Source organism: Schistocerca americana, chromosome 6, assembly GCF_021461395.2.
Source record: "Schistocerca americana isolate TAMUIC-IGC-003095 chromosome 6, iqSchAmer2.1, whole genome shotgun sequence".
NCBI lineage: Eukaryota > Metazoa > Arthropoda > Insecta > Orthoptera > Acrididae > Schistocerca > Schistocerca americana.
This window is the reverse complement of record NC_060124.1, coordinates 151659911-151685662: the sequence shown is the minus strand read 5'-3', so window position 1 is coordinate 151685662 and position 25752 is coordinate 151659911. Positions and strand designations below refer to the sequence as shown.

The 25752-nt window shown below is 39.7% G+C and overlaps 1 protein-coding gene across 1 annotated transcript in view; it reads left to right on the top strand.

The window, feature by feature from the left end:
- LOC124619525 (ubiquitin carboxyl-terminal hydrolase 20) overlaps positions 1-25752 on the top strand; it is a 181515-nt gene that overhangs the window by 107223 nt on the left and 48540 nt on the right. Inside the window, exons 12-14 of the mRNA XM_047145972.1 lie at positions 176-368; positions 908-1162; positions 13766-13892. Coding sequence (XP_047001928.1) covers positions 176-368; positions 908-1162; positions 13766-13892 — 575 coding nt within the window. The remainder of the gene's footprint in view (positions 1-175; positions 369-907; positions 1163-13765; positions 13893-25752) is intronic.

Here is a 25752-nt window from a genome sequence, read left to right as displayed (position 1 = left end):
TTTGTGTCATTGTGACTGGAAACCGGTGAATATAACTTTACTGTTCATACATAATGGCTTGTATTATAAATTAGTGATTGGGCATGATCGGAAACCGGTGAATATAACTTTACTGTTCATACATAATGGCTTATATTTTAAATTAGTGATCGGACATATTTCTTTTGTGTTTCAGATTGTGTCTCACAAGTCACTAGTTACGACTTGATGTCCGTGATTTGCCACCATGGAACAGCTGGTGGTGGTCACTACACCTGTTACTCCCTGAACTGTATCAGTGAGCAGTGGTTTGAATTTGATGACCAGTATGTTACACAAGTGTCTCCTGAAACAGTTCAGAACTGTGAGGCATATGTTCTCTTCTACAAGTAAGTCTGCCCTAAAACTGATGTTTGGTTTTGGCACTAAGTTTTTCACCCATAAAATAGTTCTTCCCTGCCCTAAGTGCAAGAATTAATTCCTGACAATTTCTTCTGGTCATTCTTTCATGCATTTACATTAGTTAGTTGTTCATCATTAGAATCATATTTTTACCCTCGAGGGTGTTTCTATTTGTATTAGCCCCAGGGCTTGTATACTTATAACAACCAGGAGGTTAGTTTCTCATAAGCAAATATAATACTATGCCATTTGTAGGATTTACCAAGAATGGGATATTAGTGAATATTAATCAGTGTGGAACCCGAAGCTTCGAAACAGTTTCTGTTAAATGGTGTTACCACCTTATGGCTTTATAAACAGATTTTATCTTTTTGTACTTACAATTTAAAACAATTAAATGATTAAATTAAAACTAGTTTTACTTTTTTTTCCATTTTGTACGTACATTTTAAGGCTATTTGAAGATTAAATTAAAAGCAGTTTTACTACTTCTTTTTTCTTTTTTTTTTTTTCCTTTCATAAATAGGAAGTCATGTGACGAGATTGGAAAGAAACGCCAGCGAGCTGTTGAACTCATTGAACTCTCATCCAATGAACCATCTCTAGATTTCTATGTCTCCAAGCAGTGGGTCAACAAATTTAACACATTTTCAGAGCCAGGTCCGATTGACAACTCTGACTTTCTTTGTGCTCATGGCAGAGTGCAGCCTTCCAAAGCTGCGGATATGCACCAGCTGTGTACCATATTATCACAACCAGTGTGGGAGTACCTGTATGAGACGTGAGTTTATTACACTAATAAGTTATTTCTTTGTGATATATGGTTGATGATGTTTTCTTTGATGGAATGAGGTGTCCAAGTTTCAGTACACATGAAATGTGGTTCTTAGAAAAGATGATTGTTCCACAGATAAGGTACTTTCAGTCAGAGTTGATGAATGTCTCTATTTTATTCTTATATGGCTTAACATTTTTATATATTGGTACACATGTTTATTTAATGCATGCAGGTAATATAATCTGCATAATCCCAGTTAGCCTTAGCTTATCCACCATCTTCGGAGCTCCTTTGCTCTTGTTGTGTAATACTTTCTGCTTCTTGAATTTTGTTACTAAACCACGACTGACTTTTACGAGCCATTACTAGTTCCGTCAGTACCCATGTTTCAAGTGGTTCAGTAGTATTTAAAAGTGTTCCACAAAGATGCCCTATGCCACAGTGAAGGTTTGGATATGAAAAGTAATGATTTCAAACAAACTACTTAAATTTCAAACAGTGGAAAAACCAGGATGGAATGTAACAATATTGTGAAAAGGAAAGTTGCCACTAACCTTATATCGGAGATGCTGAGTCGATTCAGCATCTCTGCTATTTGGTGAGTGGCAACTTTCCTTTTCAGAATATTGAAATTACTTAAATTTCTTCCACATTTCTTCAATTCCATAATAATTTTTGTGTCGATAACTTTGTGGCCAATGATCCTCATACTAAATTATCTTGATGAATTCACATTTATGGACAAAATTTCTGAAATGTTCATCTTTTGATTGTTGTCTTACAAGCCGTTGAAAATAGGCAAAAATGTGAACTGAGTGTGTGTACACAACACCTGCTATTTACTTAATATTGAGTGCTTGCCTGTCATAATTTTTGGATATATTATGTCAAACTAGACCCATTGTTTTGCAAAGTTTTCATCCCTGCTTCAACAGTAAACATGGCACACCCAAAATATTACAAAATAAATCACACCCTTCTATTACCACTCTAGGAGAGATGGAAAGGAGTGTGGGTTGGATGTTCCTCATTTTCGGGAAGATCATAGGTAGCCCAAGCCATGGTGAAGGAAGTGGTTAATTTGCTTGAATTAGGAGTGATTCAGGGTAATGATGGGGTTTCTCTGTTGCAGTTGATTTGCAGGAGTGGTTGAAGGACTATGAACAGTAATCGTTATGAAATGGGAGATCTGTTTATGGACTGGGTTTGCAAGTTAATTACTGCTGATGCATTGTCCATAAGCGGCCAGTTTGTATTGGAGAGACTTTCTAGTTGACAGATATCAAAGTGGACATATTGTTGATGATTAGCAGGCTTGATATGGACAGAGATTTCGATGGAGCCATCAGAGAGGTGGCATGCTGGGTTGTAAGAACACAGTTACCAGCTGCAATGGGGCATTGAGGTGGTTACCGTATTTACTCGAATCTAAGCCGCACTTTTTTCCCGGTTTTTGTAATCCAAAAAACCGCCTACGGCTTAGAATCGAGTGCAAAATAAGCGGAAGTTCTGAAAAATGTTGGTAGGTGCCGCCACAACTAACTTCTGCCGTCGAATATATGTAGCGCTACACAGGCATGCTTTGCAGGCACAAAGATAAATACTGGCGCCAAAACCTCTGAGTCAGTAAATAAATTAAAAAAAGGTGGAAGACGAGCTTTTTTCTCCGCGCCAAGCTTCGACCACTGCATTTTCATACATTATCCAACGAAGTAAATACAAATTCTGTATTGTTCATCTTCGAATGTAGCAGCATTTCAATGTACTATGAAAATCCGACTGGCAAGACTGTTAGGGATGTTTGTCAATATGGCGAACTCTATGTTCTGAATTTTTTCCTACCTGTGAGAAGAGATGGTTGCTAATAGGAACTTTTATGAATTGTGAATCACATGCAGTATTCTCTTCACCATAAGAATAATACGAATATAAACATTTTGCCATGTATTCTTTCGTGTTTGCTGCTATCTCATTTAAATCCTGTCTGCCTAATAAACTACGAAACTAGTGTGAGACAACAGCAAATGCGGAAGAATATACATATCATGTCATGTTTGTATTCGTATTATTCTTATGCCTAATAGTGATACAGTCAGAAATGAAGCACGGCAATTGACTAGATTTTTAAATCTAAGATGACTCTAATTTCTGTGCAGAATGAAATGTACTAAAGAGGCGTCTGCAAAGATTTTCAAATGGTGAAAAATTTTAGCTAAACTCTCGTTCAGAACATCCATCATACGCAGTCTATTATTTGGTTCTTGTTGATCATTATCAAAGAAAGCAGCAGTGTAAGTAACAACAAATAGCAGTCTCTTGCCATTGTTTCGCTAATGAGACAATTCCTCTCTTTTTTTTATTGTAAGTGGCGGTAACGCGCACAAAAGAAGCCATGCCGCAATCGGCGACAGGTCGTAAACACACATTATCAGAATGTGACAAACAATGCATGACACAGTACAACAACGTATTTTCAGCTTAGAGTGACGTAAACACCTAATAACAAAGAGAACGGCACTTATCAGATCAAAGAAAAATAAGCAATCAATTCAAACCAGATGAAGCACGTGAAAAAGGAAGGGTACCTGTATAAATACGGGCCTGACCCATAGCAATGGCTACCTGGTAAAGCTTAACTGCTAAGCTTACGACTCGAACCAAACTACTGTAGCTGTATCGTCATCATTCGACCTAAATTGTGTCTCATATTACAATGGACCAACTTTGTTTCGATTTGGAGGTGCGGCCTAAAACTTTTCTCTCCCCTTGAATTTCGAGTCTCAAATTTCAAGTGCGGCTTAGATTCGGGAAAATTTTTTTTCCTTGATTTTGAGTCTCAGTTTTCAGGTGCGGCTTAGATTCGAGTAAATACGGTAGGCTTATGAATTTTGGCTGGCCTACAGATGGTGCATTAGAGGAAGTAAGAGAAGGGTTCAGAGGAAAGGTTCTGGTATGGGCCTAAGGATTTTAGTAGGGAGTGGAAGACATGCTGGACTGTTGGGATGGTATCACTTTATTAGGACTTGCAGGAGGAAGAGCCTGACAGGTGGCAGATACCGTCTGTTGGGTGATAACTATGGTTCATCATGACAGTGGTGGATCGTTTGTCCATAGGCAGGATTGTCAAATCAGGGTCTATATTTGGCCATAAGTGTCTGTTCTTTCTCCCATCAAGAGTTGAGAACATTGTTTTGGATTTGTTTGGGATTTGGGTTTTGTGATGGGATGTTGGAGAGGAGTTTTGAGTGTAGGCTAGGTGTTTTTAGACAGTGGTGCCCTAACTCGGGAGTACATCTTTAAACTGGCATACTTTTAAAGTTGATCTGGCGTACCTTCCCAAATCTTGGAGCCCAAAAATTTAAATTTGGGAGGTGGGGAGTACATATCTAGGGTCTATACAGTAACTCCACGTTACAAAGGGAACAGAAGTGTCATGGATGCCTGTGGCACAGAAATTTGTTTCTCTCATACAATGTATGAGAGAGATAGGGATGGAAGAAATCTGAAGATTGGGAGTTCATTGTGTAAGGAGGGCTGCAAATGTAGAGAGAAGGAGTTTTAGAGGTTAGGCCATTGGGGGATATTCTGAGTTTGGGAGAACTGTAGAAATGGGATGCATAACTGAGCTGCAGCTAGGAATAGGAATGCCTTTTTGAAATGATATAGGTAGATGGGGCAGTGGTCTATTTGGGACACTGCCACTGCAGATATAAGAAAAGGAATGTAAATGATGTCAGAGAGTTTTAAGCATGGGTAATCACTGTAAGAGAGTACTGGGTGTGGAAGTGGAAGGTATACATTAAAAGAAAAAATGCAGACTGGACATTGAAAATAAACTATGAAAATAGAAAAATAAACACATGAAATAGCTGTAAAACGATCCGTTGAAAACAGTTTCAGAGTTTGAGGAGTGAAAATACAGAGGAGAACCCTTCTTCCCTTCATCGCCTAGTATCACCCACAACAGGAACAACTCGGCTATGTTCCTAGGGCTGAGACAATCTATCATCACGCCCAGAAATGAGGAACATTGTACACACAATCCTTCCAACCTTTCCCCAAGTTTTCCTCCTTCCTATCTTTCCCAACTGTTCCATATGCCACACCTACACTCAACCCCTTGCCACATAGGTTGTACCCCTGTGGAACACCCAGGTGCAAGACATGTTCTATGCACCTATCCAGCACATCATATTCCAGTCCTGTGAAAGCAGTCATGTCTTACACCAGTTCCTGCTGTTCCTTTGTGCAGCCTTTTCTGTGAGCATGGCCATCAAATAGGTGTCCACCCAGATGAATGACCACTGTCAAAATGTACCCAAGGGCAGTGTTGACCACCCAGTGGCAGAATGTTCTTCGAAACACAAAATGATTGATTTTAATGCCTGTTTCATTACCTGTGCCCTTTGCATTGTTACCCACAATACCAGCTATTCTGAACTACATAAATGGGAATTGTCTGTACAATACATCCTGCAGTCCCACAGTTCTCCTAGTCTGTCTCTACTAGCCTTTGTCCCTCACTTACCTCCACATGTCCCTATGCCTCCTCCTGCCACTTCTCTCATTTTACTGTCACTTACTTTCCTTCTGTTCTGTCTCCCCCTCAAAGTCAAATGCCATTGTATAACACTTAATTCTACAATCTGGACCAGACTGAGTTAACTGATTCCACTTTCCTAACCTGTCTGCTTGCTGTCTCTCCCTCCCTGTTGTCGGCTGTTACATGTAAAATGTTGTACTTTATATTGGTAAAAGCATGCAAACACAAGAAACTATTGATTTTGATTTAAAGTCGCAAGGTAATGAGAAAATAAAAAAAAATACTGACCAACACTGTAAGACTCTAAATGTTATAGAATATATTCATCGTGAGATCTGTTGTCATCCCACATAATTACTTCCCTGATGTTGTTTTTATCAGTGTAACACAGGATGAATTACACTGAACATGGTGCAAAAAATTAAAGAACAATGGTGGGCACATTGAGGTAACTCCCACATACACCACTTCAGGTGTCAACAGATAGATGTGTCTGCTTACAGACGAGACTTGTACTGCTACCAGTGCAGTTGGTATGTGAGTAACAAATTACACTACACTGTCAACAGACTGCCACTTGCTGGGCAAGACTCCGACCCTATGACAAAAATAACAGAAAGTGGAGTTAAGCCACTTGGATTTTAAGGGGCTTGTATAGGTAAGTACAAGGGGCATAGCACTGACACACAGGAGGGGGTATACATCTTTAAAGCAGGCAGGTTGGTTAAGGGGAGTAGGGTGTCACTGTTGGTAAATGAGAAAGGAAGTCATTTCGGTGCAAGTTACAAAGTAACCATTTACATGTAACTGGCTACAGGCTTATTAAATTTATGATTTTTGGGAAGTGTATAGAAAGTTATGTTGCATTCAAGATTTTCCATGACTATATTAATGATGCTATTTACATGTTCATGTTTGGCAGAATTTCTGCTATTTGTTCGTAATTAGCATATTATTTTTCAATCCTAGCAGCCAGAAAATCAAGATTTTGTGAACTCTTGAATCAACAAGTGATTGAAAAATGAGAACCTATTTTAGACTAGAGGAATAACACGAGAAGTGTTGAAAATTGTCCCTGGAGGGAAAGGAAAGATGATGCAAAAGAAGAGAAAACAAAGGCATTGAGTAATGAGATCAAGCAGTGTTTGTAGCTGATCAGGGAGCATGGTACTTAATGAATTGATGGTTTTAATGAATTGATGGTTTTGCACCTCTAAAATGCAACTTGCAGGATTCTTACTTGTTACAAAATTACGAAACTTAAAAGGTCAAAATGTAGAACATCCCACATGGCGGAACAGTAATTAAGAAGAACTGCGTTCAGTTTTTCCTGATTTAAATTTCTTATGCCCCTAAAGGACAGCAGGCAAAATGTAATATAATCCAATGTATCTATACCCGGGCCGGTGAAACATGTCACTTGGCAGCTCGCGTGTGGGTAGCTAGCTACACTGCGATTGCGAGGTTGCAATATCTGCCACTGCACATGCCCACAACTCTGAAGAACGTTTTGTAAATGTAAGCTACAATCATCATTTATATGTAAGTGCAACAAAGTACGTTTTTCTAACAATGGAGGGAACAACGATGGAGACTAAGTGTTTGATAGTATATTAAACCAGGAAATAAAAACACCCAAAGTTAATGACAGTATCTACAAAAAGTCGTTCCAAATTGTTACAGTAATAGCTGCATGTAAAACGTCGTATAATAATGTAATCTAAGCATCCCAAATAACACGCTATCCACACTCATAGAAAGAAATAAAGCAAAACATGCATAGCCTACACAATTGCAGAGAGATAAAAGAATTAATTCTGTATACATTTACACTCACCAATTTACGATGTCAGTTGCACAATTCCATCCAGTTCTCCTTCACTGTCATCAGAATCGGCACCAAAACCATTGTCTTCATCATCATCATCATCATCATCATCATCATTACAAGAAATTGTTAATTGTTTATTTTCATTTATAATTCCATCTATAGTCTGTGCTTCTCTTATTAGTTTAGCAACATGGTCTACTTTTTCCCTCCATGACGCAGCATCTACAGTAGCAAAACCTTCACGTAGCAGTCTTTCCACTTCTGTTATAGTAAAAGTCTTGTTGTTACTTCTGATGTGCACCTTGACTTCATTCCAAACCAATTCAGTTGGATTAAAATGACAGTGATAAGGCAGTAGCCTAATTACCAAGTGACCCTGTTCAATTGAAATTTCATCTACAACATATTTAGGCATCACAGGCTTATTTTGTTTCACGAGCGAGTATAACAGCAGCTTTATCATGCTCATGTCCACAGTAATGTCTCTCGCCTGCAACCACAGCACCATAGTTTCTTTATGGTCACTTGTGGTGGGAGTTTTATCTAAAATCATGGAATAGGATGGTGCATTGTCCATCACAAAAACTGTCGGAACACTAAACTGGAGCAACAAATTTTTAAACCACTGTAGAAGCCGTGGGTGGCCCATATCCTCATGATAGTTACCAGTTTTTTGCGATCGAAAAACTAGAAGTCCTTCAGGCACAAAGCCGTTCGAAGAGCCTGCATGGGCCACAATTAATCATGATCCTCTTCCTGTTGGCTGATGACCGCTGCTATTCGGAGTATCATCTGTCCAGCATTTCTCAACTGATTCTCCAACGTTGACCCAGGTTTCGTCTAACCATATGACTGAGTGAAACTTCCTGGCAGATTAAAACTGTGTGCCGGACCGAGACTCGAACTTGGGATCATTTGCCATTCGCGGGCAAGTGCTCTACCAACTGAGCTACCCAAGCACAACTCACACCCCGTCCTCACAGCTTTACTTCTGCCGGTATCTCGTCTCCTACCTGCCAAAGTTTACAGAAGCTCTCCTGCGAACTTGCAGAAATAGCACCCCTGAAAGAAAGGAGAGCTTCTGTAAAGTTTGGAAGGTAGGAGACGAGATACTGGCAGAAGTAAAGCTGTGAGGATGGGGTGTGAGTCGTGCTTGGGTAGCTCAGTTGGTAGAGCACTTGTCCGAGAAAGGCAAAAGATCCCGAGTTCGAGTCTCGGTCCGGCACACAGTTTTAATCTGCCAGGAAGTTTCATATCAGTGCACACACCACTGCAGAGTGAGAATCCCATTCTGGCATATGACTGAGTGTATGTCCTTTACTACAATTTTGTGTAAGAAAATGGTACAAGCTGCAACGACATGAGCTTTTTCTATTAACAGTTTTCGTCCATATAACTTTTTAAAACGGAAGCCTATACTTTTTAATATCATCTTGAGTGACGTTTTTCCCCCCTGAGAAAAGTTCACTTTCTTTTAAAGAAATTAGCAACTTCACTATTGTGGGGTATTCTTTCCTTTTATAGTGTCCGTATATGTGCCGACGAATTACATCGGATTGGAAAGAATCATTATCTGTACCAGGACAAGGCTGCTTTTTTTTCTTGCCCGGAGTACTTACAAACACACTGTTCCTTCCACAGAGGATTTCTTCCATACTGTTTACTTCACTGCCTTGTAAGTCTTGAAGTAGCTCCCCTTTCCTTATAACTTTTCGTTCACTGAGTCCTAGAGTTTTCGAGGTATGCTCTAAAACTTTATCGGCAGGAATCGACGCATGCCCATGAACAGAAACAAGTTCTTTTTCTTGCTCTTAAAACTCTTGCGTCCTATGTAGCAATTCCAAATCCTGGCTATTTAATGGCACTCCACGGCGCAATGGATTGTCGCTTGTTAAACATCGTTATTTTGATGACATTGTTTAACAAACAAAAACTGTAGTCGAGGCGGTATCACAACACAACAGCAGGCGTTTGTGCACTAACATACAATGTTTACATGGAAGCCGGCAATGTGGTAGCTTTGACGCCGGAACTGGCTTTTGTTTGGTGCTGTTATTGGTTCAGAAGACGCAGCGCCTCCCGTTCCTCACTTGTTTGTTAGTTATACTACCAACTCTACGGCGCTTGGGGAGTGACCTTGAAGTGACATGTTTCAGCGGTCCAGGTATAACAATGTTAGCCTCGGATGAGCTATAAATAAGACAGCGTGTATAAAAATGTATTACCAAAAGTTATTTATATTATCATTACTTTTCAACATAATCACTGTAGCGGTTGAGGCATTAGTTATATGTTACCTCAAAGCTCCTAATTACTTTGGAAATGCTGCCCTCATATAGTCACTTTTTCTGTTCATGGGATAGTATGACAGATGATTTAAAATGTGCTGCTAAGATCAGTTAAAGAGTTGTTCACTTGCATAGGCATTGTCAGGGATCACAATAATTTCAGAAGTCACGCACACCTTCACTCGCAGAGTTTTATCTGTACACATGGTTTGTTCCTCAACAAATTTCTGCTGGAGTATTCCCTTCTGCTCGAGGAAACAAACAATGCTTCACAATTCACACTTGGTAGGAGAATAAACTTAGGTGACCATGTTTATGCGACTGCAGCTCAGCATACACTGACCTTTTGAACTCAGCAGTGACAGTGTGTGTGATGCGGGAAATTTGCTGTCACTTACTGTGCATACCATTCACCTGCCGCATGGCTGGTGTTTATGCTGTGCAATTGGAAATTTAAAAAATCTTGTATTTCTGCCCAACAGGCCACATAACTGGCAGTTCAGTTTCTCTCTTTTATCATAAAACGGTAATGGAAACTTAAGACAATAATTTCAGATGGCTAGAGCAGTAAAATCTTCTCAGTAGTGTGCATGCAACACATGTGCCTTTTCATTCATATGGAAATTTAAAATAGTTATGTGCAAATTGCCAATAATATACAGAGTGCAGAAAGGAGGAAAAAGTTACCAAGGTTGAAATAGGATACGGGATGTGGAATCAAGCAAACCTTGCCAGGTTGCCATTGTCTAGACAGACATTGTTTTGTAGTTGTGTCAGTAACATGCCAGTCAGCAGTGAGTGCGTAGCAGTTGTTGCGTGTAACCTAGTAACCTATCTTACCCTAGCTAATGTCTGTTACACTGAAGAATACAGTTGCTGTTTAAATTAGTTAAACATAATTCTTTAAACTGAACATTCAAGTCTGGGTGAATTTTAAATTCCTATCCTGGGAGATTACATTAGGCATGATATTTGCTGGGTTTAGACTGTCTGTTAAATTGACTATGGTAGAAGTACTATAATGCCATTAATTTTGTAATAAATTGTCCTATACAACACCACTGCAATAACTTAGTTGACATGTGGTTCTGTGATGTACAGTGTTATTTTTAATAATAAAATCTAAAGCTCAGATGCTGTAATATTTGCAAATGTGTAGAGTTATTCTAACAATGGAAACTTCAGCTTGAAATGTCAACAACGTAAGGAAAATATAGATTGCTACCTACCATAAAGATGATATGTTAAGTTGCAGACAGGCACAACTAAAAGACACTTACACATTAGCTTTCGGCCGCAGCCTTTGTCAGAAAAAGTAACACACACACATTCATTCACAAAAACAAGCACATCTTAAACATACATGATCACCATCTCTGATAGCTCGGGCTGGAATGGCAGCTTAACATGCCACCTTTATTGCAAGTAGCAGTATATCGTTTCCTTACATTTTTAAACTTTTATTCTAACATATCAGGTACACTGCAACTGTAAATTAATATACTGATGAAAGAAAAAGAATATTTAAATTAAATTTTACACATTCTTGTTTTCTCAACTCAAATTTTAACAGTAAATACTCAAAAATTTGCCTCCAATGTTGCCACACAGCTGATATTTCCAAAGAAATGATTGGGACACCCTCTCAGTAATTCGTGGTATGATGCAAAAAATTGTAATGGCCTCAAAAATTCTTGCAACCAGCTTTTCAAGGATGTTGACCGTTGTGAGGAAAATGGGTCTTTCACAACACTCCACAGGTAACTGGTTTTAATAGATGAGACTTTCATAACATTCCACACAAAAGGTTAAGTGTATTTTAAGTAATAAAAGTTCATTCTTGCTAACTGTACAATAATAAAATTGTGCCTTACAGTATTACATTTCATCTAACTTGTAGTGCTACGAGGGCTATTCAGGAATTAGGGTACGTTTTGGCATTAAAAAACTAAGTACAAGAAATACACGTTATTGTATACATCTGGAAGAATGACTGACTTTCCTCAGCATTTGTTTTGAACTGCTCTTCTAACGCTGTGCAAAGTTTGACAGTACCAGGCAGAATTTATGATTGCTCCACGTTTGAGAAAATTAATAAGCAGCACACCTTGCCTATCCCAAAACACTGTCGCCATCAACTTCCTTGCTGACAACGCTTGCAAACATTTTCTTGGTTTTTGGGGGGACCTTGTGTGCCCCCACTCCATGGACAGTAATTTTGTCGCGCAATTGACATGTTTCACCCAAGTCTCATCACCGGTTACGTTATGGTTCAGTAATGAATCACCATGTTTGTGGTAGGTCTCCAGAAATGTCAACTTTGCCCCCATTCACTGTTCTTTATGGTGCTCTGTAAGCACCCATCATGCACAAAATTTGTGGTAGCCTAACTTTCGTGTGACAATTTCAAACAACAAAGTCCAGGAAACCTGTGGAAGAAAAAGCAAACACTCCGTTATTGTGAAGCGATGATTTTCATGAATCATTTCATCAACTTTAGTGACAAGATTGTCAGTCACAGTGCTCGGTCGTCCACTCTTCTCTTCATCATGAATGTTGGTTCGGCCATTTTTAAACCAAATGCATCATTTCTGGACGGAACATTCACTCATTACGTTGTTTCCATACACTTCGCACAGTTCACGATAAATTTCTGTAGGTTTTAGATTTTTTGCGAGCGAAAACCGTATCACAGACTGCACCTCACAACTGGTGGGATTTTCGATTGCAATGCACATTTCAAATTCAAGTAGCAAAAAAAACGAGACACGCAGGGATGTTCCCGCTGTCACGGATGGGTGCCGACTGAGCTGCCAAACATGAAGATACCAAAATCTATGCGATCGGCACGCGGCTAGCGGCATCAGACGGAAATGTTCCCTGCTTTCTGAATAGCCATCGTATTTTTGTAGTGTAGTTCATTACCTTGACAAATCAATATTGTTATTGTACTTCTACTGTAGGAAATTTAATTATTGACCTTATACTGGAAAAGTTGCGGGAAAGTACAGGTTGGAATAACAACAACAATATGGAAAGGATAGATTACCACTCACCACATAGAGGAGGCACTTAGTTGCAGACAAGCACAATGAAAAGTGTGCTAAAATGTTAAATTTGTTGGCAGTCTTTTTCGTTGCACCTGTCTGTGACTCAGTGCCTCCTCTATGGGGTGAGTTGCAGTCCATCCTCTCTATATTATTGTTAAAAATTACAGAAAAACTGCTTCTAATGGAGCCAGCAGTGGAAAGGAATTCAAAGTTTTTCCAAGTTTGACTGTTCAGCTGAAACAACTATCTTGAACTAATTTGACAATAGTGTGTGTCATTTTGGAAGCCCCTTCCTACACACACACACAAACAAACAAACAAAGAGAAAATGAACAAAGGGTTGGGGGATTTGCCTTATTGTCTACTTGTGATGGGACAGAGAATAAGGCAAACAAACTTTCTATCTTGTCAGGCCTTACAATATGTTTTTGTGAAAAACAATCAATACAATTACATTGCCACTGGTTTATGTCCATGTTACAGTCTGGTAGAAATCATTTACATACTTCCAGAGCTAACCACTGCAAGAGGCAGGAGAAGACCAAATACCATGGGCTAGTAGGGGATGATAGAGAGAGATACGTGAAAGAGGCTCAAAATTGGGCCACCGTCTGACATGTCATACACTATAGTAATTGTGTTCTTAGCACATCAGGTATTAGGAGTATCAAGTTAGTTTAAATGCCCACACTTTCATCTGAGTGTCATTTTATGTCTGTAGTTCCATAACTGTGCATCCTGCATATGGTTATTTGAAAAATTTTGTTCATATACTCAGATCTGAATTGTCGTGTCTGCCCAACCTGCCTCAGTACTTGTAAGTTATAAAGCTACAATTTTTTTAACTTTCTTGGTGTTTATTGGTTTCAGCAAATTTAAATATTTTAATTCCAGGTTTGGTGGTGGTCCTGCATGCAACTTCCTCCGTGCTTGTGCCACATGCCAAGAAGAACAAGAAGTTTTACAGAGGCGTATAAAACAAGAGCTCCAGGAATTCATGCAGCTCATCAAAGATTTTCAGGTACTGCAACTGTCAGGCATCACTACGATAATAATTATTTATCAAGGTTTATATCCTCACAACATTATATTAAAATTTCTTAAATAGTTCTTGATATTTGTAAGTTAAAGTTGGAAATCAAATAATTTTCACAGGAATGTGATAATATGCTCTAGCTAGCACGTTTGACTCACTCATCTCTGTAAATCCCATCATACTGGAAAGGATGTAATGAATCAGTTGTACATTAACAGATCTAAGTAGGCAATTAGTCTACTTCTGTAAAGTATAGTTATAACTAATTATGACTAATGAAAGCCTATTCACTTTCAGGATTATGGTACCTTTATCAGCAGTTAAAAAACTAGTTGATTTTCTTAAGTGGGGTAGATGAGTATTTGGTACTGTAAAATTCAAAAGATGTTGATTCCAGTTTAGATGTGCAACTTTGGATATCATCTTACTTGATAATTCTGCAAGTTTGTCAAAATATCATTGCCTTTAGCTTGCACTGAACATAAGTGTTCTTTCATTTACATCCCTCACATATTGTTAGCAGAGCTCTGCATTTCTGCCAGAATAACTGCCCGCATCTCGCTCATTTGTCTGTGACTCGATATAGGGCACTTGAACACCTGCAGAGGTAGATTCCATCATCCCTGCCATGGAAAACTGTGCAGGAATAGTGAGTGCTCGGTCAGTCACAGCTTCCTGACAGGACAGGGCTCCTCGTGCTGCAGCACTCTGGAAACATTTGACAATCACTGCTACCAGCTGTGGCCCTTCACGAAGGCTCACTTGCACACCTTCTGAATGTGGCTGCGGCCCACTTATTTTCCAGTAGTTTGAAATATGATGACTGTGATGCTACAGTCGTAAAACTGTTGGAACATAATGGACTAAAAAATGGATGTGTTGCCAAATGGAAGTATATGATCATTTAAGTGTATACATAATAACTACCGTATTTACTAGCATCTAAGCCGCACTTTTTTTCCGGTTTTTGTAATCCAAAAAACCGCCTGCGGCTTAGAATCGAGTGCAAAGTAAGTGGAAGTTTTGAAAAATGTTGGTAGGTGCCACCAGGACTAACTTCAGCCGCGAATATATGTAGCGCTACACAGGCATGCTTTGCAGGCACAAAGATAAATACTGGCGCCAAAACCTCTGCGCCAGTAAATAAATTTTAAAAAAAGGTGGAAGACGAGCTTTTTTCTCCGCCCCGAGTTTCGCCCACTGCATTTTCATACATTATCCAACGAAGTAAATACAAATTCCATACTGTTCATCTTAAAATATAGCAGCATTTCAATGTACTACGAAAATTCGACTGGCAGGACTGTTTGGGATGTTTGTCAATATGCCCAACCCTTCGTTTTTAATTTTTTCCTACCTGTGAGAAGAGATGGTTGCTAATAGGAATTTTTATGAATTGTGAATCACATGCAGTATTCTCTTCACCATAAGAATAATACAAATATAAACATTTTGCCATGTATTATTTCGTGTTTGCTGCTATCTGATTTAAATCCTGTCTGCCTAATAAACTATGAAACTAGTGTGAGACAACAGCAAATGTGGAAGAATATACATATCATGTCATGTTTATATTCATATTATTCTTATGCCTAATAGTGATACAGTCAGAAATTAAGCATGGCAAATGACTAGATTTTTAAATCTAAGATGACTCTAATTTCTGTGCAGAATGTAATGTACAAAAGAGGCATCTGCAAAGATTTTCAAACGGAGAAAAATTTTAGCTAAACTCTCATTCAGAACATCTTCTATCATACGCAGTCTATTATTTGGTTCTTGTTGATCATTATCAAAGAAAGCAGCAGTATAAGTAACAACAAATAGCAGTCTCTTGCCATTGTTTCACTAATGAGACAATTCCTCTCATTTTTTTATTGTAAGCGGCGGTTGCGCGCACAAAATCAAGCCATGCCGTGAGCGGCGACAAGCTGTAAACACTCATTATCAGAATTTCGACAAACAATGCATGACACAGTACAGTAATGCAGTTTCAGCTTATAGTGACGTAAACACCTAATAACAAAGAGAACGGCACTTATCAGATCAAAGGAAAATAAGCAATTGATTCAAACCTGACGAAGCACATGAAAAAGGAAGGGTACCCGTATAAATACGGACAGAGCACCTGACGCATAGCAATGGCTACCTGGTAAAGCTTAACTGCTAAGCTTATGACTCGAACCAAACTACTGTAGCTGTATCGTCATTCATTCGACCTAAATTGTGTCTCATATTACAATGGACCAACTTTGTTTCGATTTGGAGGTGCGGCCTAAAACTTTTCTCTCCCCTTGAATTTCGAGTCTCAAATTTCAGGTGCGGCTTAGATTCGGGAAATTTTTTTTCCTTGACTTCGAGTCTCATTTTCAGGTGCGGCTTAGATTCGAGTAAATACGGTAGCTGTTCCTGGTTGTGCGTTACTGTGGATCAGTCTGGTTAAATGGAAAAGAAAGAACAGAGAAAGCACACATTTCTTATGTGTATGGGATGTGGATATACGTCCTAATCTCCTTCTCACCCCTGTCTGTGTTTATCTCCTCCTCCTCACCCTTCCTCTGTCCTCCCCCCCCCACCCCCACCCCCCCATCTCTGTCCATCTCCTCATCCTCCTCCCCCCTTCCCTTCCCCTCTCTTCCTCTTTCCATCTGCTCCTCCCCCCCTTCCCTTCCCCTCTCTCCCTTTTTCCATCTCCTCCTCCCTTCCCTTCCCCTCTCTCCCTCTCTATTTCCTCCTGCTCCTCTCTCTCTCCCTTTCTTTGTCCATCACCTCCTCCTCCCTTTCTATGTCTGTTCCGTCTTGCCCCCTCTGTCCACCCATCTCCTCCTTTCCACTTTCTCTGTCCATCCCCTTCCACCCCCTGTCGATCTATTCCTTCCTCTCTCTGATCTTGAGTCTTGTAATCATAAGCACAGAAGCCATAAATACTACATTCCTTTTTACTAACAGTATTTCACTATTATATATACATTACCACACATTAATTGAATGCACCCTGGTATTTCAGATTTGCAACACAAATCAAACGTTATTTCCCACAAAATATAATTATATTAACTTCCACTTGTGTAATACAATCACAGTCTTTAATTTTACTTTCTTCAAAGTATCCTCCTCGAAGCATGTGGTCCATCAGTTTTTGTAGGTATCGTGAATGTATATGATTCCACACATTCTGAACAATATTCCAGAGATGTTCCTTACTTGGGTATACACTCCTGGAAATGGAAAAAAGAACACATTGACACCGGTGTGTCAGACCCACCATACTTGCTCCGGACACTGCGAGAGGGCTGTACAAGCAATGATCACACGCACGGCACAGCGGACACACCAGCAACCGCGGTGTTGGCCGTCGAATGGTGCTAGCTGCGCAGCATTTGTGCACCGCCGCCGTCAGTGTCAGCCAGTTTGCCGTGGCATACGGAGCTCCATCGCAGTCTTTAACACTGGTAGCATGCCACGACAGCGTGGACGTGAACCGTATGTGCAGTTGACGGACTTTGAGCGAGGGCGTATAGTGGGCATGCGGGAGGCCGGGTGGACGTACCGCCGAATTGCTCAACACGTGGGGCGTGAGGTCTCCACAGTACATCGATGTTGTCGCCAGTGGTCGGCGGAAGGTGCACGTGCCCGTCGACCTGGGACCGGACCGCAGCGACGCACGGATGCACGCCAAGACCGTAGGATCCTACGCAGTGCCGTAGGGGACCGCACCGCCACTTCCCAGCAAATTAGGGACACTGTTGCTCCTGGGGTATCGGCGAGGACCATTCGCAACCGTCTCCATGAAGCTGGGCTACGGTCCCGCACACCGTTAGGCTGTCTTCCGCTCACACCCCAACATCGTGCAGCCCGCCTCCAGTGGTGCCGCGACAGGCGTGAATGGAGGGACGAATGGAGACGTGTCGTCTTCAGCGATGAGAGTCGGTTCTGCCTTGGTGCCAATGATGGTCGTATGCGTGTTTGGCGCCGTGCAGGTGAGCGCCATAATTAGGACTGCATACGACCGAGGCACACAGGGCCAACACCCGGCATCATGGTGTGGGGAGCGATCTCCTACACTGGCCGTACACCACTGGTGATCGTCGAGGGGACACTGAATAGTGCACGGTACATCCAAACCATCATCGAACCCATCGTTCTACCATTCCTAGACCGGCAAGGGAACTTGCTGTTCCAACAGGACAATGCACGTCCGCATGTATCCCGTGCCACCCAACGTGCTCTAGAAGGTGTAAGTCAACTACCCTGGCCAGCAAGATCTCCGGATCTGTCCCCCATTGAGCATATTTGGGACTGGATGAAGCGTCGTCTCACGCGGTCTGCACGTCCAGCACGAACGCTGGTCCAACTGAGGCGCCAGGTGGAAATGGCATGGCAAGCCGTTCCACAGGACTACATCCAGCATCTCTACGATCGTCTCCATGGGAGAATAGCAGCCTGCATTGCTGCGAAAGGTGGATATACACTGTACTAGTGCCGACATTGTGCATGCTCTGTTGCTTGTGTCTATGTGCCTGTGGTTCTGTCAGTGTGATCATGTGATGTATCTGACCCCAGGAATGTGTCAATAAAGTTTCCCCTTCCTGGGACAATGAATTCACGGTGTTCTTATTTCAATTTCCAGGAGTGTATTAACGTCCCTGATACGTCTCTCCACTTCATCCCAGGCCATTTCAATGGAATTACAATTGGAGCTTTGGGATGGCCATACCATATCATTCAGTACTTTCTGTTTTTCCTTTGATGCAGTGTAGTTCATACAGTACAGTATGCTGCCCAATGTTTTGGGTCATTATCCTGTTGTAAGGTGAACCCTTTCCCTATTAAGTGCAATCCACTTCCTATTGAATGATACTGAAGTATGCGGTGGTACTGCTTCTGATCCATACATCCTTCTATTTTCACAATGTCGCCAACTCTATCTCCGGCAAAACATACCCAAACCATAATAGAACCTCCACCGTGTTTAACTGTAGGTAGGACACACTGCTGTGCTACCCTTTCCTCTTCAAATTGGCTAACAAATATTCTCCTTCTGGTTCCAAAAATCTCGAACTTTGATTCATCAGTGAATAACACCTTTGTCCACTCTTCTGATGTCCAATTATGATGTTTTTTATCCCATTCAAGTTTCTTCTGTTTAATTATGGGCCTTAGAAGGGGTTTTCTTGCTGTGACACATCCTTTCAAGCTGGCTTCAGTCAGACTGCTTTTTACTGTTGCAACAGATATTGTCATGTTCATTTCTACCAATTCTGCACGAATTTGGAGCGCTGTTTTGAGTCTATTTCTCTTACTGGTAATTCTGATGTATTTACCATCACTTTTAGTTGTTTAACAAGGTCGTCCTGGTCGTGGTAAGTCCTTATTGCTAGCTGTTGTCTCCTGGCAGTGAAGGGTGTATTGCACTCCCCCTACAGAACATTACACTGTTTCACAATTACGAGCTACAGTTAGCAGGTCAGAACCACACCAGCGAATATTCAACAGTACTACTTGCAGAAGTGTTAATAAGAGCAGTGTTCATTACGTGGTCAGTGCCAGCACTCAAATGATGATGGCATGAAGAGAAGGCAGTATTTACATTCCACCAGTGTCACAGTCTTATGGAGTGTTGACCATGCATGAAACGTTGATCATTGCTCAACTGGTGATTTTTCACAGGATGCAGAGGTCTATAATTGCAACTACCATATATTTTTGTAAGATGTCTAACTCAAGTTGTGACTCATTAATCAAGTAGCTAGTTTTTATATGTTGTGAAAATGTTCCACTTCGGTAACTAGCTGTTAGTGTACAAAAATGCAATCATCATGTGTGGTTGATACCTTCTCAAGATATGCCTGGTTATTACTGTAGTTTTTAGCAAATAAACTTGCCTGTAACAAATCATATCTTTAGTATGTGACTGCAGTTAGCTATTAATCTAAACATTTTTATGGTTCATGCAGAAAGTGCAATTGGTGACAGTTTGTTCAGCATTGAAGAATGAACCACAGAGCCTACTAGCAAATTACGACCCACATAATGTGTTAAATAGTGAAGACATGATTTTCTGTCAAGTGTCTTCCTGATTGGTGACAGTTTGTTCAGCATTGAAGAATGAACCACAGAGCCTACTAGCAAATTACGACCCACATAATGTGTTAAATAGTGAAGACATGATTTTCTGTCAAGTGTCTTCCTGATCGCTCACTGACTTTTAAAGAAGAAAAATGTCGTAATGGTAAACACAGCAAAAAAAGAGTAACATTGTTGCTTGCTGTGAACATAGACAGGTCTTAGACACTGGAACCTCAGCCGGCCGGAGTGGCAAAGCGGTTAAAGGCGCTACAGTTTGGAACCGTACGACAACTACAGTTGCAGGTTCGAATCCTGCCTCGGGCATGGATGTGTGTGATGTTCTTAGGTTAGTTAGGTTTAAGTAGTTCTAAGTTCTAGGGGACTTATGACCACAGCAGTTGAGTCCCATAGTGCTCAGAGCCATTTGAACCATTTTTGAACTGGAACCTCTTTTGATAGCAAAAACTGCTAACCCTATATGTTGCAAGGGTATCAGATTATTTCCTGTCTCTTTCCTCTACAGTGAATAGAGTTGTTCAGGGAGTGGCTGTTGGGCCTGGACAAAGACATAAAAAACAGAAGTGAAAAGTCCTGCTTATTCTGGACTATTTGCGGTTCACAATAACTCACCACCTTTGGATAGTGCGAAACTTCATTTTTTCCTTGTGAACACCACATTGAAATTACATCTCCTTGACTAGGGAATAATTCAGAATTTTAAAATTTATATTACAAAGCTGTGATGATGGTGTTGGATAATATTGAAGATGGTCAGAGGCCCAGCTTAACTGCCTTGACAACAATAAACACGGCTGATAAAGCATGGAAATACAATACTCTGACAACAATTCTGTACTGTTTCAAGAAATGCGGATTCATCGTGAAGCCACAGAATCAACTGCGGCAGCTGGAGAGGGAAAAAATTGACTTGTGTTCCCAAGTACCTGGGGCCTTTTTCCTGACTTAGGAGAAAAAGTACCAGTTGATGGTTTCATACATTTTGACAATCATGTGGAATTCTGTGGTGCCCTTACTGACTTTGAAGTATTGGTTGTTCTGGACGATAAGAAGGAAGACAATGACAGAATAGAAGCAGAGTCAATTCTGTCTGTGACTCCAAAAGAGACAAATTCATCGTTGGAAATATTATGCATGTACATTCTTAGAACAGAAGTAGCTGATGGTGTCTTTTCGGCTTTGGTCACAATCGGAAATGCGCTTCACCAACCGCTCTGTAGGTAGAAACAGAAAAAGATCACGGATTTATTTGTAAATTAAAATTAAAGTTGTCATATGTTTTTCCAGAAATTTGTATAGTCATTTCATTTGAAATGTTAAAATAAATAAAAATTAATAAATGAGATAAAAGTAAACATTTTTGGAGCCTAGTTTGTATTTTGTAAACAAATACTAATGTTATTGATATGACAGTAATTTTTCAAAAAACTTTATTTTCGGAGAGGGCAGCCTTACTCCTACGCTTTGAAGGTTTTCTCTCTCTCTCTCTCTCTCTCTCTCTCTCTCTCTCTCTCTCTGTCAAAATATTGTTGAACCGAACCCTTAATAATTCAAACTTTTTCTGAGGACCCTTGAACTGTATGGGAGAAAATGAAGTTACATTTCTTCTTCAATGAAAGTAGTTCAGACCATAATCTCAGAAGAACAATTAAAATTTGAATGGTTATGCGACAGTTTTATAAAATAATATCATTGGTATTTGTGGTTAGAAGAATGGACAATGGGTGGCAGAACATCTCCAAGAAAATGCAGAGGCATTGCAGAAATTATGGCTCCATTAGTGATAGGTGTCATAGTTGCCCATATATCTTGGGCAGAATGAAGGCATAATGAATGAAATCCTCCATAGAATGAAAGTGCAGTGTGATTATATACACCTTTCTTTGTTGCACTGAAATTAAAAAAATGCAAATCCACAGGAGATGTCATTTAACCTCATCATTGATTATAGCCAGCAAGAGGACATTACAGGCATTTTAACAGAACTTTTATTGAAATTAAAATAGATACATTTTTTGTTGATTGTTAATTGTGAATTGTGGTTTATTAGCCTCATAACGTACATGATCTAAATCATTTGATTCAGGTACAGGAGACACATCAAAATTTTGGTAAAGTTTTACCATATACATACAACACCTGATTTTAACAAATGGTACCGTAACAATAATACAATATAAAAATATACATACAGTAAAAAACTAACAATTAATTACAACAACTGATTTTAACAAATGGTATCATAATAATAATACAATTTTGTTACACATACAATAAAAGGCTAACAGTTAATTACCCCTTGCTCCAATTATCATGTCATCCTCTATGAAGTCCTCTACTGAATAGTAGCATTTCTCCCACAGAATCTGTTGTAGCCTTATTTTTAGACTCTGTGGCTTCATATTAAATATAATTTTGCCGATTACCTTGTTATATATTGTCATCGCCATATACTGTGGAGTTCATGCATATAATTTCAAATGGTGTGTGCGTAACATAAGATTATTTTTATTTCTTGTGTTGTATGTGTGGTTAAAATGACTTTCCTCAAATAATTTTTGTCTGCTGTGTACAAAGATTATAATTTCATAAATGTATATGGAGGGAACTGTTAGGATTTGCAGGTTCCGAAATAATGGGCGACAAGATTCTGTTTGTTGTGCACTAAACATGTATCTTATAATTTTCTTATGCAGTTTCAGTATTCGAGATACACTACTTGAATTTCCCCAGAAAATGATACCATACCTAATGACAGATTCAAAATAACTATGATATGCTATTTTTCGTGTACTCGTGTCAGTAGAGTTTGCTAGTATTTGCTTTGCAAATGCAAAGCTGCTTAGTTTATTTGATATGGACTCAATATGTGTACTCCAGTTTCAGTTGTTGTCCACATTTAGTCGTAGGAATTTGACTGTGTTAATTTCTTCCATAGGATGATTGTGATGATGTATTTTAAGATCCACACATTTCAAATGTTTGGTTTTGAAATGTACCATATTGGTTTTTGCAATGTTCAGTATCAAGCCATTTAACTGGAACCAGTTTTCTGGAGTACCCATTGTGCTCACAATGGAGCTCTGAATTTTTTCTGCATCATCTTCAATTAAAACAGAAGTATCATCCGCAAACAGAACTGACGGGGAATTTATATTTATGGGCAAGTCATTTACATAGAATAGGAACAGGATTGGCCCCAAAATGGAGCCTTGAGGCACACCTTGTGATACTGTACTCCATTTAGAGTAATAATTCACTGCATTTGATGTGACGCATACCCTTTGCTTTCTGTTGTGCAAGTATGATGTGAGCCATTTCAGAGCTTTGTCCTTAACCCCATATTTGTTTAATTTGTAGATAAGCAAGTCGTGGTTCACCGAGTCAAATGCTTTTGAAAGGTCACAGAAGATACCTGCGACTTTACTCCTCTGATCCAATGATTTGCGTATCTTCTCAGTAAAGTTATTTACTGCATCCAGTGTGTTTTTTCCTTGTTGGAATCCAAATTGGTTACTTACAATAATATCATTTTTTACGATAAAATTTTTGATCTGATTTGCAGCTACTTTCTCTAACACTTTTGACAGGATTGGGAGAATAGAAATAGGGCGATAGTTTCCCATATCTTCCCTCGACCCTTTCTTGAACAGAGGTCTCACTTCGGCACATTTAATGGTTCACACAGTTAACTGATCACCTGATTTATCACTGTTTTATTTCAATAATCAAGATTTACTTCAATTTTATGTTCAACATAACTTAATACATATGCAAGTATGTTACATAAAATTCAGTAAGTAATATGATTAACAAATTCAAGTATTACTGTTAAGTACCAAACCACACTTCAACAAGCATGTACTGCAATAACACCACTAAAAGTTATACTGTTTGTTGTAGAACGACATTTAAAAGGAAGTTAGTACCATAATACATTATGTTTACTACTTGTGTTTGCGTATAACGGTATTGATTTAAGTGTCAGGAAGTCGTTTCTGAAAGTATTTGTATGGAGTGTAGCCATGTATGGAAGTGAAACATAGACGATAAATAATTTGGACAAGAAGAGAATAGAAGCTTTTGAAATGTGGTGCTACAGAAGAATGCTGAAGATTAGATGGGTAGATCACATAACTAATGAGGAGGTATTGAATAGAATTGGGGAGAAGAGGAGTTTGTGGCACAGCTTGACAAGAAGAAGGGACCGGTTGGTAAGACATGTTCTGAGGCATCAAGGGATCACAAATTTAGCATTGGAGGGCAGCGGGGAGGGTAAAAATCGTAGATGAATACACTAAGCAGATTCAGAAGGATGTAGGTTGCAGTAAGTACTGGGAGATGAAGAAGCTTGCAATACACATATAAAGAGGTATAAATCCAGCAAAGGTACTTAGTAAATAATTTTACTTTCACTTCCTTTCTGTACATTTTCAAAATACTTAACACTACTAAACTCCAGGCATCAGCACAATAAGATCCACATACCGATAGTAGCATCATTACAATCATCAAGTGTAACTACATTAAGGCAACAATGTTCCATTTTCTTAACTATTTTATGTTTGAAATTAAGCAGACCTCTGATTTAATCTTCACTTTTGTTATATTGATTTAATCTTCACTTTTGTTACATCCTCCTGTATAAATGCCAATTTTCACTACTTTGAACTATTCAGGCTGTATATAGTAGGTACCATTTGAAGCTGAATTGTCATGAAATCATTACCAATCTGGGACTAGGGGCCAGGGAGAGAAGCAGTGATTGGGAGGACGACGGTTCAATCCCGCGCCCGGCCATCCTGATTTAGGTTTTCCGTGATTTCCCTAAATCGCTCCAGGCAAATGCCGGGATGGTTCCTTTCAAAGGGCACGGCCGACTTCCTTCCCCGTCCTTCCCGAATCCGATGAGACCGATGACCTCGCTGTCTGGTCTCCTTCCCCAACCAACCAACCAAGAGAAGCAGTGATGCCGAATGACCACACCAAGTGCTGAGAATATAACCATGTAGTGTAGGGAATGTGAATCATTTATTTCAGGATGTGAGTTGCCTATATTAAGTGTGTGTGTGTGTGTGTGTGTGTGTGTGTGTGTGTGTGTGTGTGTGTGTGTGTGTGGTTGTGTGTGTGTGTTTTGACAAGTGTAAAATAGTTGACTTTCTTCCTTATGCCAGGTGTGTACCTTCAGAAAATGGAAGATTTAAAAAGCGTTTAAGCAAGACGTGGTATCCCGTTTTAACGTAGAGTATCAGGTTTATTGTCACTTGTCTTGATAGCAATATATTGCTCCTATCATCATCCAGTACTGGTGGTTCTACATTTACACTCTGTTAAGGGACAGCACTGATGGCTTGTGGCATACATACCATGGGCATTGTGTTGCCCATATAGGGATAACTGCTCTGACTTCTCAGCTATTCAGCTTTGCATCTGAAGATGGCAGCTAGATGGAACATCAAAATATCATGTCAAAATACTTAAAGTGTGGGAAAGGCATCCTCTCACCTACGTTGTACTGGTGCATAAGGATAGAAAAACATAACAGAAAACTATATTCACAATACCTTTTGAGCTGTTGTCTTTCCTAGTAAAAATATGCACATTCACATACAGAAGAAATGCAAACGTACACTTGTGTGGCTGCAGCGATACTAACTACTGATTATTGAGAGCAGTTACCTGAGCAGGTGAGGTGGGGACAGGATAGGCAAGAGTACACGAGGGAGGTAGTCAAATAGAGTGAGGCATGTCTTTCATG